At 41.8% G+C, this 14,010-nt stretch overlaps 1 protein-coding gene across 10 annotated transcripts in view; it reads right to left on the reverse strand.

The window, feature by feature from the left end:
• The window catches only part of LOC105490806 (WD repeat domain 37), a 121,683-nt gene that overhangs the window by 93,716 nt on the left and 13,957 nt on the right, over window positions 1-14,010 (reverse strand). For 8 of the 10 annotated variants that reach the window (XR_011608400.1, XM_011756711.3, XM_071070549.1 and 5 more), the window contains exons 2-5: window positions 11,613-11,790; window positions 5,573-5,669; window positions 3,788-3,883; window positions 3,417-3,481 (exon numbers count right to left, since the gene is read on the reverse strand). Coding sequence is in view for 9 of the 10 variants with exons in the window: in XM_011756711.3 (XP_011755013.2) it covers window positions 3,417-3,481; window positions 3,788-3,883; window positions 5,573-5,669; window positions 11,613-11,750 (396 nt within the window). In the remaining variant the exon portion in view is untranslated. Of the gene's footprint in view, window positions 1-3,416; window positions 3,482-3,787; window positions 3,884-5,572; window positions 5,670-9,263; window positions 10,344-11,612; window positions 11,791-14,010 lie in introns of those variants that run through there. The other 2 variants (XM_071070548.1, XM_024795747.2) reach the window with 2 other exon arrangements.

Genomic DNA, 14,010 nt, shown 5'->3' on the forward strand with positions numbered 1-14,010 from the left:
ATCAGTGGCATTACACAACTTGCTTTAAACACTGATTTGGCACAGCCCTGAAAAACAGATCTAAATTCATTCTTCCTAAGCCATGAAAGCACAACCCACTGTCACATCGATTTGGGTCTGCACCCTCGAGTTATTCTTGCCGGATACAATGACACAAAAGGCTGAGGAAGAGGCCAACATTTTCAGCAGTAACAGAAAGAACTTCTACTGGAACTGGTCACAGGAATTGCAAAAGCACTTGTTCAACCTCAAACCCATCACTATCCTCTTTTCTTTCTGAACACTTATATCCTATTCAATCCCGCACAATTATGCCTCCACCACATGGGAAATGCTTTTGCTTAGAGAATGTGTCATTCAGATGTTAAATAATATTGTAACATTTTAGCAGGGAGTGAAATTAAAGGACATACACAACCTCCCACCCTAATAAGCTGTGGTAAATTTCATTTTCCAAGTCTCTCACCATTTCTAACATAAATAACAGTATAATAGTAAATTTCACTTTCCACGTCTCTCACCATTTCTAACATTAATAACAGTATTGTAGTAAATTTCATTTTCCACGTCTCTCACCATTTGTAACATTAATAACAGTATTGTAGTAAATTTCATTTTCCATGTCTCTCACCATTTCTAACATAAATAACAATATTGTAGTAAATTTCATTTTCCAAGTTTCTCACCACTTCTAACATTAATAACAGTATTATAAGAAACAAACTATTAGAGCTACATTCTTCACCTGCTGCATTCCCAGGGTAAGAACAGAGTGGCTCCTTTCTGGAGGCTCTGACTGCACTGCTGCTGGAGCTATGCAGGAGATCGTGTGCCGTTTTCAAATATTTTCTCATGTGTTGCTTCCAAAATGCCCACCACACTCTGACCATCTATTACCTTAACTCTTTTTCCTTAAAAATGCTGACTTAGTCGTCATTACCAAGAGACCCACCAAAACAGACTGAATTACTTAGAGGGAACGTTCAAAACAGAAAAGCAGCAGAATGAAGCAGCAAATTGATGCTCACGCCCGTCATCCCAGATCATTTTAACTGAGGCGCAATCTAAAGCACTGTTGTGAAAATGTCTGTAAATATTTTTGAGAAGATAAGTATCTTTCTTTGTGGAAAAAGCCCTTTCTGATTTTTATAAGTTTCTTTAAAGTGGGCTGCAGGTTAGACTGCCTCACTTCCCTCCCACGTAGGCATCAGAAATCTCATTAGCCACCAAGGAAGGGGGAAAAACCTCTTCTGCGTTCACGTAACACACTTTCATGTTCCTGATATCCCACCCAGCACGCTACTTGCTTTTCATGGCTCTGGGTCAGAAGGAGGGAAAGTAATAAATCTAGACTGTGTAGCCTTTCTCTTGTCTCATTCATGTTTAGCTTTGGTACCAAGAATCCACACTGTAGTACAAATCAGAATATATTGTTACCAAATTATTTCTTCAATCTTCAGATGTCTTATATTTTCATAGTTATTTTTTACAATGGATATAGGCAGTGTGCAAAAACTATGAAGATCATTAGTAATATGCTTCTTATAAATTCAGATGAATTTCTAGTACTTAAAATGACTGGGCTTTAAATATCTCTAATACTTTTTTTTTTTTTTTTTGAGACAGAGTCTTGCTCTGTCGCCCAGGCTGGAGTGCAGTGGTGCGATCTCAGCTCACTGCAAGCTCCGCCTCCCGGGTTCACGCCATTCACCTGCCTCAGCCTCCTGAGTAGCTGGGACTACAGGTGCCTGCCACCACATCTGGCTAATTTTTTTGTATTTTTAGTAGAGACGGGGTTTCACCATGTTAGCCAGGATGGTCTTGATCTCCTGACCTCATGATCCGCCCGCCTCAGCCTCCCAAAGTGCTGGGATTACAGGCTTGAGCCACCATGCCCGGCCAATATCTCTAATACATTTTTTAAAGCAAAGCATTACTATACATATCCTTACCCTTGTCCAAATCTTGTTTTTTACTGCTCATGGTAAACGACAACTTTATATAATCATTTCTTCCTCTACTTCAGTAATAACGAGAAAGTTTTGGAATTCCAAGACCATACATTGTATACATACAACTCTACACACCAGAAAAAGCAACATAATCCAAGATAATGTAACAAGAAATTAAATGAGGAAGAACATAATTTCACACTTCATTATGAAGAAAAGGCTTCAAGTTGATTTATTAAAAAATTCAAAACTTGTAAGTATAAGCTAGATATTACATGGCCAAAAAAATAAATTAGCAACTTATATTCTAGATATTATCAAAGGAAAATACAGTAGAAAATACCAGGAATTTCCGATTTTCTTTTGAATAACAAAGAATTACCAAAGACTATCACATGAGGACAAATGGCAGAAGGACTGAATTTGCTCTATTAATTGTAGTTAATCTTACTATAGATGTCATGCTAAATAACTTTAAACTCAAGGAAACAGACTGGAAAAATAAAAAGCTAATAAGAACTACTTACACCATCATAGCAGGATCACTGAAAATTTCAATTTATCTTTTGTATCCTTGAAATATGCCAAAATACAGACGCATACAAAATTACCTCAAAATATCACTTGATAGTAGTAATTCATCATAGACAAATGAATTTCCAAACATTTAAACCTTTGCCACTTTAAGAAGGTCAGCACGAGATACTTTAAGAAAATACAAAACACCATGAACATCCCTATTTGTCTCAGAGACAGACCTTCACTTCCTGATCACACTTAGGAAACTGAGGAAAAGAACATAATGAACTAAAACGTAACTTTAGCTCAGAACATAATTTTCACTAATTTGTACCTATTTATTAGCTTCCTCCAAATTCAGATCCTTTATATTAAGCCAATTAACAACAGAAATTATATATTCCCTCTAAAGACAATATATTTACTAAAACATCATATATTAACCCCTGTGGGTACTAGGGTAAGCTACTGTGTAAATGCCTGCATACTGACATTCTTTTTTTTTTTTTTTTTTTTTTGAGACAGAGTCTCACTCTGTTGTCCAGGCTAGAGTGTGGTGTTGTAATCTCAGCTCACTGCACTCCACCTCCCAGGCTTAAGCGATTCTCATGCCTCAGCCTCTCAAGTAGCTGGGATTGCAGGCACCCGCCACCACGTCCAGGTAATTTTTGTATTTTTAGTAGAGACAGGGTTTCGCCGTGTTGGCCAAGCCGGTCTCAAACTCCTGACCTCAAGTGATCCGCCCGCCTCGGCCTCCCAAAGTACTGGGATTACAGGCATGAGCCACCATGCCCAGTCAGGACATTCCTTTAAAAAACTAAATTTCCCTTAAAACTATTTATGTTTTTCTACTATGCCTTTCTAATTGGAAAATATGCGACTTAAAGTAAGTATTTGCACACCTTAACCACCACATGATGGCTCGAGAGCCAGTGGCCTGCATACCTTGCTGGTGGAAGCCTTGTAAGTGGTCTTCAGTTTCTGGGAGAGCTGGCTGGTGCTGTGACTGGCTGCAGGGACAGAGAGTGACAATCAAACACAATCACACAATCAAAGACTCACAGCCTTGCAAATGGGTCTTGTGTCTTGCACAGGAAGAAAGGGGGCCCAGAAGCGCTCGTCTGACCCTGGTGACACAGAGCCATGGCGGAACAGGAACAAGAACCGAGCTCCTTATTCTCTTAGACTCACACCTGAATTAGATAGTTCAAGGTTTGCTGACAGCAAAACGCAAACCAGCCAGCTTCCTTCACTAAATTCCAAATGTCCTACATACATAATCTGCAGGAGAAGACTTTCATGGGAATTCACCTCACCTTTTGTTTTGAGTTGGCCCTTACTCAGCTCTGCTCCATCAATCGCTTGTCCTTCAGCAGCTAAACGTTCATTAAGAGTGTCGATTTCTCTACGTACTGGGAAGAAAAAAGTTTTCAAAAATGTAAAATATATTTTTATGTTTAAGTGTACTCACCAATTCCAAAACTTGCACACAGAAAAAATGTTATATATTAGTGTTATATAAACAAAGACGTGAATAATATTCTAATAAGCAAGATCACAATTGATAGAGTTCTCAAAAAACTAAAGAAATCATTCGAGATACCATTCCAAAAATAAACGCTCACACATTTGCTACACCGTGGAAGACACTGCTATCAGGGTCTCAAAGATAGCACCTGCATTTCAACAGTTTCCATAGTGCTTGATTCTGCACAGTTAAAAACATTATGCTGGGCTGGACACAGTAGCTCATGCCTGTAATCCCAACAATTTTGGAGGCCGAGGCAGGCAGATCACTTGAGGTCAGGAGTTCAAGACCAGCCTGGCCAACATGGCAAAACCCCTTCTCTACTAAACATACAAAAATTAGCCAGGCGTGGTGGTGGGTGCCCACAGGACTAACCACCAAAAGAACCAAAAGCAAAAACATGCAGAAAATGTCTTCCTTTGAAGAGTGTGATGGGCTTGAGGGGTAATGGTAGATTTCTTTTTACACTGTTTGATACATTTTTAAGCATATATGGTCATTACTTCCAAAATAAAAAAAGAAAGAAAAATTAAAGCCAAGCTAATTCAAAATTGTTTTGATTTGCCTTTAATAAGTCAGATATAGTATATGCATCAATTTTCAAATGATGGTATGTTAATAAAAAGGTAAATCAATGTTTTCTCAACTTATGGTGTACTTGGTGTAGGGAAAATTATAAGATCCATGTATTTCTTATTTTTTATTTTTTACTTTTTATTTTTGTTTTCTGAGACAGAGTCTCGCTCTGTCACCCAGGCTGGAGTGCAGTGGCGCCATCTCGGCTCACTGCAAGCTCCACCTCCTGGGTTCACGCCATTTTCCTGCCTCAGCCTCCTGAGTAGCTGGGACTACAGGCACCCGCCACCACGCCCAGCTAAATTTTTTGTATTTTTAGTAGAGATGGGGTTTCACTGTGTTAGCCAGGATGGTCTGGATCTCCCGACCTCGTGACCCACCCGCCTCAGCCTCCCAAAGTGCTGGGATTACAGGCGTGAGCCACTGCGCCTGGCCAAGATCCATGTGCTTTTTATAAAATCACAATTTGGACTGGTCAGTGCAGTAAGCAGGATGATGAACCCCCCAAAGATGCCCATGCCTTAAGCCCATAACCTGTGAACAGGACCCAGCACAGGCATAAGGACTCTGCAGTGGGAGATGCGCTTGGACTATCCTGGAGCCCAATCCTTCAGAGGGCGGGTCAGAGAGCAAGCAGGACTCCAGCAAGAGGGAAGGGGCCAGGAGGCAAGGAGTGCAGCACGCGGACCTCCATCCTAAAATTGCAAAGAACTGAATTCTGTCACAATCCAAACACGCAGGAACATTCCTCCCCGGAGCCTCCAGAGGGATTGGAGCTTGGCCAACACCCGACTGTGGCCTCGTGGGAATCATACCAGACCCACAGAACTGCAAGATGACAAATCTGTGTTAGTTTAAGCCACTAAAATAAGTTTAAGTTTGCTACAGCAGAGCAGAAAACTAATATAGTGATGAATGTCAATTCATATATTTGACTTTCAAAGATTTCTATGGATAGGTAAAGCTATAAAAATATATTAAAATAGGAGATACTCACATTCTAAGTTTTCAATATAAAGGTTTTCAAACTCTCTTTCTATTTGACCAAACAGTTCCAGAAGTGTACTGCGAACCGAGGAAGGCAGTTTAGAATCCTGCAGAAGAAGACTTTGTTTAAAATGAATGAATGAATGAATGAATGAATAACTCTAAACTATTTCCAAAGTGAATTATCTTTTATTCGAAACTCTTGTTTTGTATCATTACATATTTTTATACATAAAATGCTTAAAGAGTTTAAATTTCCAAATTTCTGCCAAGGAAACTATGAATCAAATTGTATAAATGGCTACCTAGTGTGATACGGGATTTAAAAACAAACACTCCTTCAAAATAACACAATTTTTCCCTTTCAAGAGAGGACATAAACCTACCTTACTTTAAAACTTCCAAATTTGTAGAGAAAGGCGGCAGCTCCCATAAATGAACTATTATAAACAGTCTCTGAGTGCCATCAGACACTATCCTATGAGTATTTTCATCTGCTAGACCCTCATAGAAGAGGCACCTCTGCAGAGTTCCCGCCATGCCCACTGCACTTCAAGCAAAAGCACAGTCACTCTTCCCGTCACTCTACACAACACCTAAAAGAGTGTTGTGAAGAGGAAAAAAAGAAAAATCTCACAAAAAAGAGCCAAATGTCTATTAAGTGAGTGAAAACATTAACTTTTAATTTCCCGCCTGGGCCACGTTCTTCATGCCTGTGTGTTTCCCACACCCCTGGGAAGGTGAAGGGAAGGAGCGACATTGTCAAGTGTGGTCCAGCAAGTGAGCAGGTCCTGGGCACTAAACATATCACAGGCACTCACTGCTGGAACCCACCAGTCAACAGGAGCCTGCTAGATACAGCCACATGCCACTCCAACCTCCCTGAGGGCATGGCCTATGTACTATTTGGTATGTGTCCCCTACTCCCAACACCCAGAGTAATTTTCAAAAAAATCCTCATCAAATATTTCTAAAATAGTGTTTCAATACCTAACTTTTTTTTTTTTTTTTTTTGGAGACGGAGTCTTGCTCTGTCACCCAGGCTGGAGTGCAGTGGTGTGATCTCCACTCACTGCAAGCTCCGCCTCCCAGGTTCAAGCAATTCTCCTGCCTCAGCCTCCCCAGTAGCTGGGACCATAGGCGCGCGCCACCACACCCAGCTAATTTTTGTAGTTTTAGTAGAGACGGGGTTTCTCCATGTTGGCCAGGATGGTCTCCATCTCCTGACCTTGTGATTCGCCCGCCTTGGCCTCCCAAAGTGCTGGGATTACAGGCGTGAGCCACTGAGCCTGGCTGATCTTTAACCTTTCTATGGGACTTTTCAAATTTACATATTGCATAAACTTTTTTGATGAGCTGTAAATTTTTTTTTTTTTTTTTTGACATGGAGTCTCGCTCTGTCGCCCAGGCTGGCGCAACCTTGGCTCACTGAAAGTTCCTTCTCCCGGGTTCACGTCATTCTCCTGCCTCAGCCTCCCGAGTAGCTGGGACTACAGGCGCCTGCCACCACACCCGGCTAATTTTTTGTAATTTTAGTAGAGACGGGGTTTCACCGTGTTAGCCAGGATGGTCTCCTTCTCCTGACCTCGTGATCCGCCCGCCTCGGACTCCCAAAGTGCTAGGATTACAGGTGTGAGCCACCACGCCCTGCAGAGTTGTAAACTTTTAAAAAAGATGCACAATATTTATTAAACCCTTCTGAGATTAACTTAAAAGACAGAAATTTTAAGGAAAAATGACAGCATTTTAGCAATGTGAGTTTTACAGTTATCACAGATTTCTCACATAAACTTCACAAACTACACACACACACACACATATATATACTACTTTAAATACTGAATCTACAGAATTGGTACTATAGTCTCTAAACATCCTTCTAAAACCAATGAAGAACACGAAAAAAAAGGAAGGAAAATGTAACAATCAAAATTAAAACTAGGCCATCAAAAAGGATGTCCCAGCCAGGCACGGTGGCTCACGCCTATAACCCCAGCACTTTGGGAGGCCAAGGTGGGCAGATCACCTGAGGTCAGGGGTTCGAGACCAGCCCGTCAACATGGTGAAACTCCCTACTAAAAATACAAAAATTAGCCAGGAGTGGCAGGTGCCTGTAATCCCAGCTATTTGGGAGGCTGAGGCAGGAGAATTGCTCAAACCCGGGAGGTAGAGGTTGCAGTGAGCCGAGGTCACACTACTGCTCTCCAGCCTGGATGACAGAGCAAGGCTCCGTCTCAAAAAAAAAAAAAAAAAAATAGAAGTTCCAGTAACTACGAAACATAAGCTTGCACTGAACTGAGAATCGCTATTAGTATTTTCCCTGCCCTGTGGCCTCCGCATGCCCCATTCCCTCTCTGTGAATATCCCTCCCCACGAATATCACGTCCTCAGAAGCCCTTCTGGCTCCTACACGAGGGCAATCTCCTCCTACAGAATCAGTCCCTACTCATCTATACCCGTCATGTTTTAAGGCTCTTATTGTTCAGCAACTAATTACATCATGTCATATATACTTGAAAATTAAGTGCATATTAATATAAAAGTAACTGCTAACACATGGACACAGGGAGGGGAACATCATACACCAGGGCCTGTCGGGGCGTGGGGGGCTAGGGGAGGGAGAGCATTAGGAGAAATACCTTATGTAGGTGATGGGTTGATGAGTGCAGCAAACCACCATGGCACGTGTATACCTATGTAACAAACCTGCATGTTCGGCACATGTACCCCGGAACTTAAAGTATAATTTTTTTTTTTTTTTTTTTTTTTTTTGAGACGGAGTCTCGCTCTGGCACCCAGGCTGGAGTGCAGTGGCCGGATCTCAGCTCACTGCAAGCTCCGCCTCCCGGGTTCACCCCATTCTCCTGCCTCAGCCTCCGGAGTAGCTGGGACTACAGGCGCCCGCCACCTCGCCCGGCTAGTTTTTTGTATTTTTTTAGTAGAGACGGGGTTTCACCATGTTAGCCAGGATGGTCTTGATCTTGTGACCTCGTGATCCGCCCGTCTCGGCCTCCCAAAGTGCTGGGATTACAGGCTTGAGCCACCGCGCCCGGCCAAAGTATAATTTTTTAAAAACAGAAATTGCTATGGAAAAGTAAGCTGAGAAGTCAGCATTAACCTCACTTTATAATCAAGAAACTAAATGCACAGCACAATGAGGCCTTTCCCACTAGAGGGCAACTTGAGCCCAGGAAGAGCGCGCTTACACAACGACTTTCAACCTTTTCCATCAGTTCTCCCTTTCTATGCCGTTCCATTTCACGGACTCTAAAACGAGTTGTTGAATTTTCGGTACCACTTAACAAAACTCAAGACACCACTGCTATGACTCAGCAAAGCTTTTAAATGAATTTCTTTCATCACATCGACACCAACACACACCTGAAAGCCACGGGGCACACGTGCAGGGAGCAGCCAGCTCTTCAGGCCGCAGCCAGCACTGTGTGCACGTGGACGTCGCAGCTCTCGGCAATGACAGACCTCCCGTGCCTGCGGGAACCTGGCTTTCTAAGCTACTTCAGACTGGCAAATCTGAGACATATAAAGTTAAACCTAACACGATGTCTCCCTCAGACTCATCTGCCCTCTCTTCTATGTTGCTGCTCCTCAACAACTGAAAGGGCATCGCTCTACACTGTCTAGAACGAGACCACTCCTACGTTAACAAACACCTCCGTTCTGAGATCGCCCCTCACACCTACCATGCCAAACGCGTGCAGCAGACACCACCGCTCTCTCCCGCCCACCGCAGCGGGAAGGCAGAGCACCTCACGCTGGCCACTCACAGAACATGCTGGCTGGTCCCACTCCAAATCACTGCTCATTAAACAAATGAGCTCCGTCTAGGGAGCCAGCGTGGGAGACACAGAGGCCGAAGGTGGGGCAGAGGACGAGGCCGTGCAGCTTGGAGACCTCTGAGCTACCTTCGTGAGGGTTACCATGAGATGCAGTCACCGCCTGTGCTGTGTCACAAAGGAGAATGGGCATTCAGGGCCCAGAGGAGAACACATTCACCCCAGGCGGGGGACAACTCTAGAATATGCCAGCAGAGGGGGCTGCAGGGTTTCCACTGCTAGAAATGTACGTGAACCTACAAATTAGGAAAACCTGAGACTGCTCACTCACACTGTCCAATAGGGTAGCCACTTGCCACATCTGACTATGTAAATTTCAATGTAATTAAAGTTTTAAAAATTAAAATTTCATGTCCCGGGACACTGGCCAAATTTCAAGCACTCAGTAGCCACATGTGACTGGTGGTTCCCACATCAGGCAGCACAGATACAGATACAGACACTGCCAACACCACAGGAGTCCTGCCACTCAGCTCTGCTGTTTCCTAAGTGCTGTGTTGAACGGGGTCCCCTAGAAGTCCCATGCTGAGGTCCAAAAGCCCAGGACCTCAGCATGCGACTGTGTTTGGAAGCAGGGCCCTCAAAGAGGTGGTGAGAGTAAAATGAGGTCATAAAGGAGGGCCCTCCGGTATGACAGGTCCTCGTAAGAAGAGACTAGGACACAGACACGCACAGAGGGACAACTCTGTGAGGACACAGGGAGAAGACAGTGTCTGCAAGCCACGGACAGAGGCCTCAGGAGGAACCAGCCCTGCCCACACCTTGATCTAAGACTTCCAGCTGCCTGGAAGGACTAGGAGAAACTATAAACGTCTGTTGTTTAAGCTGCCCAGTCTGTTAAGCTGCCCAGTCTGGGGCATTTTGTTATGGGAGTCCTAGCAAAGTAATACACTAAGAATACCAAAGCTATTTTTATAATTTTATTTTGAACACTAAGTTAAAATGTAATCATTTTTTATAGAAATTAGAACCAGATATTTATTCATATTCAATAAACCAGGTTTATTTATTCAACGCATATTCATCTAATTGGAGTTGAAGATCCTCTTCGTGGCAGCAATCATGTTGAGTTCCGGGTTCACACTGTTGTATTCAGTGTAGAGGTCCCGGCCTCAAAGTCCTGGCATAAAGTTACCCACAAGGTTCTAACAAGATCCAATATTCACAGAAGCCAGTTTCTCAGGTTTAAGCCCTATCTTCCTCAGCATTATGGCTGATGAATGTGTTCCAATTGTGAAGAAATGGTTGTAAGTTTATATCCAGTTACAGACATATATAACCATATGTTAGATATATCTAGAGTTTATTTTAATATAACATATACTGCGTCTAGGCTTCATAATACTCTTCAAAAATTCTGACAGAATTTCATCAGCTATAAACGAACTAGAAAAAGTATAAGCAAAACTTATCTTTATCAAAAATAATTAGTTCATTGTAATCCAAGGATGACGTTTACTCACTGCGGCAGAGACAAGGATAAAGCCAAGTCAAACCACTAAAAGATCTGATTCCAAAAACTCTTCAGAGAACAGAAAGAGATCATTAAAAGGATAGGATACTCTCCTTTTCTTGAGACTATTAGAGACAGAAAACCCAGAATTGTACTGTCCACAAAGCTGTACAAAGAATAAAACTAATCCAAACTCTCATACCTACTTTGATTTGTTATTACCTAGTATACATATGCTAACCCATCTGTGTATGCTGTTGTATTTGACAGAAGTTTTAACGAGTTTATTTTGGGGGAGTTTGGGAGGAGTGATCATTTTTTAGTAACCCAAACCTCTTTTCTACTTTGGAGACCTTTACACATTTGCCTACTTTTATAACATTACAGACATAATCACCATCTTTAAAATAAGACCTTGATCCTGGGCCCGGTGGCTCAAGCCTGTAATCCTAGCACTTTGGGAAGCCGAGGTGGGTGATCACCTGAGGTTGGGAGTTCGAGACCAGCCTGATCAACATGGTGAAACCCCGTCTCTACTAAAAATACAAGATCAGCCAGGCATGGTGGCGCATGCCTGTAATCCTAGCTACTTAGGAGGCTGAGGCAGGAGAATTGCTTGAACCTGGGAGGAGGAGGTTGCGGTGAGTGGAGATCACGCCATTGCACTCCAGCCCGGGAAACAAAAGCAAAACTCCGTCTCAAAAATCAATCAATCAATAAGGCCCTGATCAGTTGTAGCTTACTTGTCCTTCTAACATGTCTCTCGGCAGTCCCGTCCTCTCCTGCTCCGAGCTGTTGGTTCTTCTTATAGAAAGGCTATGGGATTTGCGCTTCTGTTTTGCTTGGCGAGCAGTCGAACAACTTGCGCTTTCTGTGGGCATTACTTCTAGAAGGTAGTGTCCTGGTCACTCCTGCAATAAGCTAAAAACAGCAAGAAAAGAACAGTGTTTCTGATATAGCGAGTTGAAACAAAAGAAAAACAGTGAACAAGATAATGATGATTTCTAATTACAAGTTTCCTTACTATGGTTAACATTAACTATATAATTTAGAATATGACAAATTAAGATGTTTTAAGGTAGGGACCACAGCCTTTATTAAAGGGGTAATTTCTTTATCAAATTTCATTACCATCTTAAGTATCAAATGGCAAAAAAGAAGTTTAAAATTAAAAAAAAAAAAAATAGCTCTCCCTTTACCCAACATTCCCTAGGCATAGTCTACTCCCCCCAGGGAACCAATGTTAATTGCGTATTCTAGACCACACATCCTAGACTCATGGTGTCCAACAGAGGCACGGTCTACTCCCCCGAGGGAACCAATGTTAATTGCGTATTCTAGACCACACATCCTAGACTCATGGTGTCCAACAGAGGCACGGTCTACTCCCCCCAGGGAACCAATGTTAACTGCGTATTCTAGACCACACATTCTAGACATGCCGTCCAATAGGAATACAATGCAAGCCATGGATATAAATTTTCCAGTGTCCACATTTTTTAAAATAAAAGCATATGAAATTCCTTTTAATGATTTGCTTAACCCAATGTTTAAAATATTTTATAGTCAACATAAAAAACAATGGGATATTTTATGATTACCTCTTTGAAATTCAGCGTGTATATTTACAGCATATCTCAATTCAAACTAACCACATGGGATTAAGTTATTCAAATCTCTAACATAAACATTATTATTTACCCACTTTGGGCATTTTCTACTCATTTCCTGTTATTATCCATCCTTCCTCCCAATTATATCACTACGTTACTTACTATAATCTTAGGTAATATATTTACATACATATCTTCTTTCTTCGACTACAGATTTTACTATTTTGAACATTACCTGCTGATTTTCTGCTATTACTGATCCCTCCTCCCATGAACACAATCCTATAGTCAGGCCAGCTCAGCACCTCACTGTCACAGAATGCCTGCCCCACGTGCAGCTGAAAGCAAAGCAGGACACACCCACAATTTCCCTGAAGCCAACATGCCTCCATCATCTTCATTTACAGAAAAGACTGGCCCAAGTCCCAAGAGTAGCAGAAGGTTCTATTAAATGAATATATCAGCATAATGGAAAAATATTCTAACCTTTAAAATACACATAAGGCCTATGTAAACATCTAAATTCCAAGTAGACGGTTACACTGGTGACTTACGCAACAGCAATAGCTCTGTGCCTCAAGGCAAGACCTTACTTCTGGTGTGTCCAGCCCTCTTCATAATCAACTCCCTCGACATTACCAGGTGCAGACACACATCCCTGAAATGCTATTCCTTTCCTTCCAAATGGCTCTCACTTACTCAATAGCCCTAACACCTCCTTACTTTGTTATAGAATGATTCCTTTTCTACAATATTTTAAAATCACTAGCATGCCCTTCTTTTTAAACAAGTCAGCCTGTTTTGAAAAATAAGTTTATCTAAACATAAAGGAGAGTTTTTTTTTTTTTTTTTTTTTGAGTCAGAGTCTCACTCCGTCGCCAGGTTGGAGTGCAATGGCGCAATCTCTGGTTTAATACAACCTCAGCCTCCCGGGTTCAAGCAATTCTCCTGCCTCAGCCTCCCGAGTAGCTGTGATTACAGGCGCCCACCACCACGCCTGGCTATTTTTGTGTTTTTAGTAGAGACAGGGTTTCACCACATTGGCCGGGCTGGTCTCAAACTCCTGACCTCGTGATCCACCCACCTCGGCCTCCCAAAGTGCTGGGATTACAGGCTTGAGCCACCACGCCCAGCCAAGGAGAGTATCTTAACAGAGATGAAATGTATTCACAAAAAATTTAGAGTGTCTTCCATAAAGGTTATTAATAACATAAACAAGATCTTTCCTGTTCAGCTTATTAAGCATTCTAATTATAATCCTAAATACCAAGTCTGAAAATATTTTTCTAAGAGAAAATACTGTCACTTATAAAAATTTACTTCATTTAGATTATTTTTAATATTATAAATAAAATAGTAGAAATCAACATATTTAACCTTGGAATTCAAAGAAGTCGTAGCGTTTTTCTAAGTATCTCTTCTAAATATTTCTAAATATGAATATGAGTATATACAGTTTAGCTTTGTTTCCTGTTTCTTACATACTATGCAGAACTCTCATATATAAATTTTGTTACGAAAACCTCTT

Source organism: Macaca nemestrina, chromosome 9 (assembly GCF_043159975.1).
Source record: "Macaca nemestrina isolate mMacNem1 chromosome 9, mMacNem.hap1, whole genome shotgun sequence".
NCBI classification, from domain to species: Eukaryota; Metazoa; Chordata; class Mammalia; order Primates; family Cercopithecidae; genus Macaca; species Macaca nemestrina.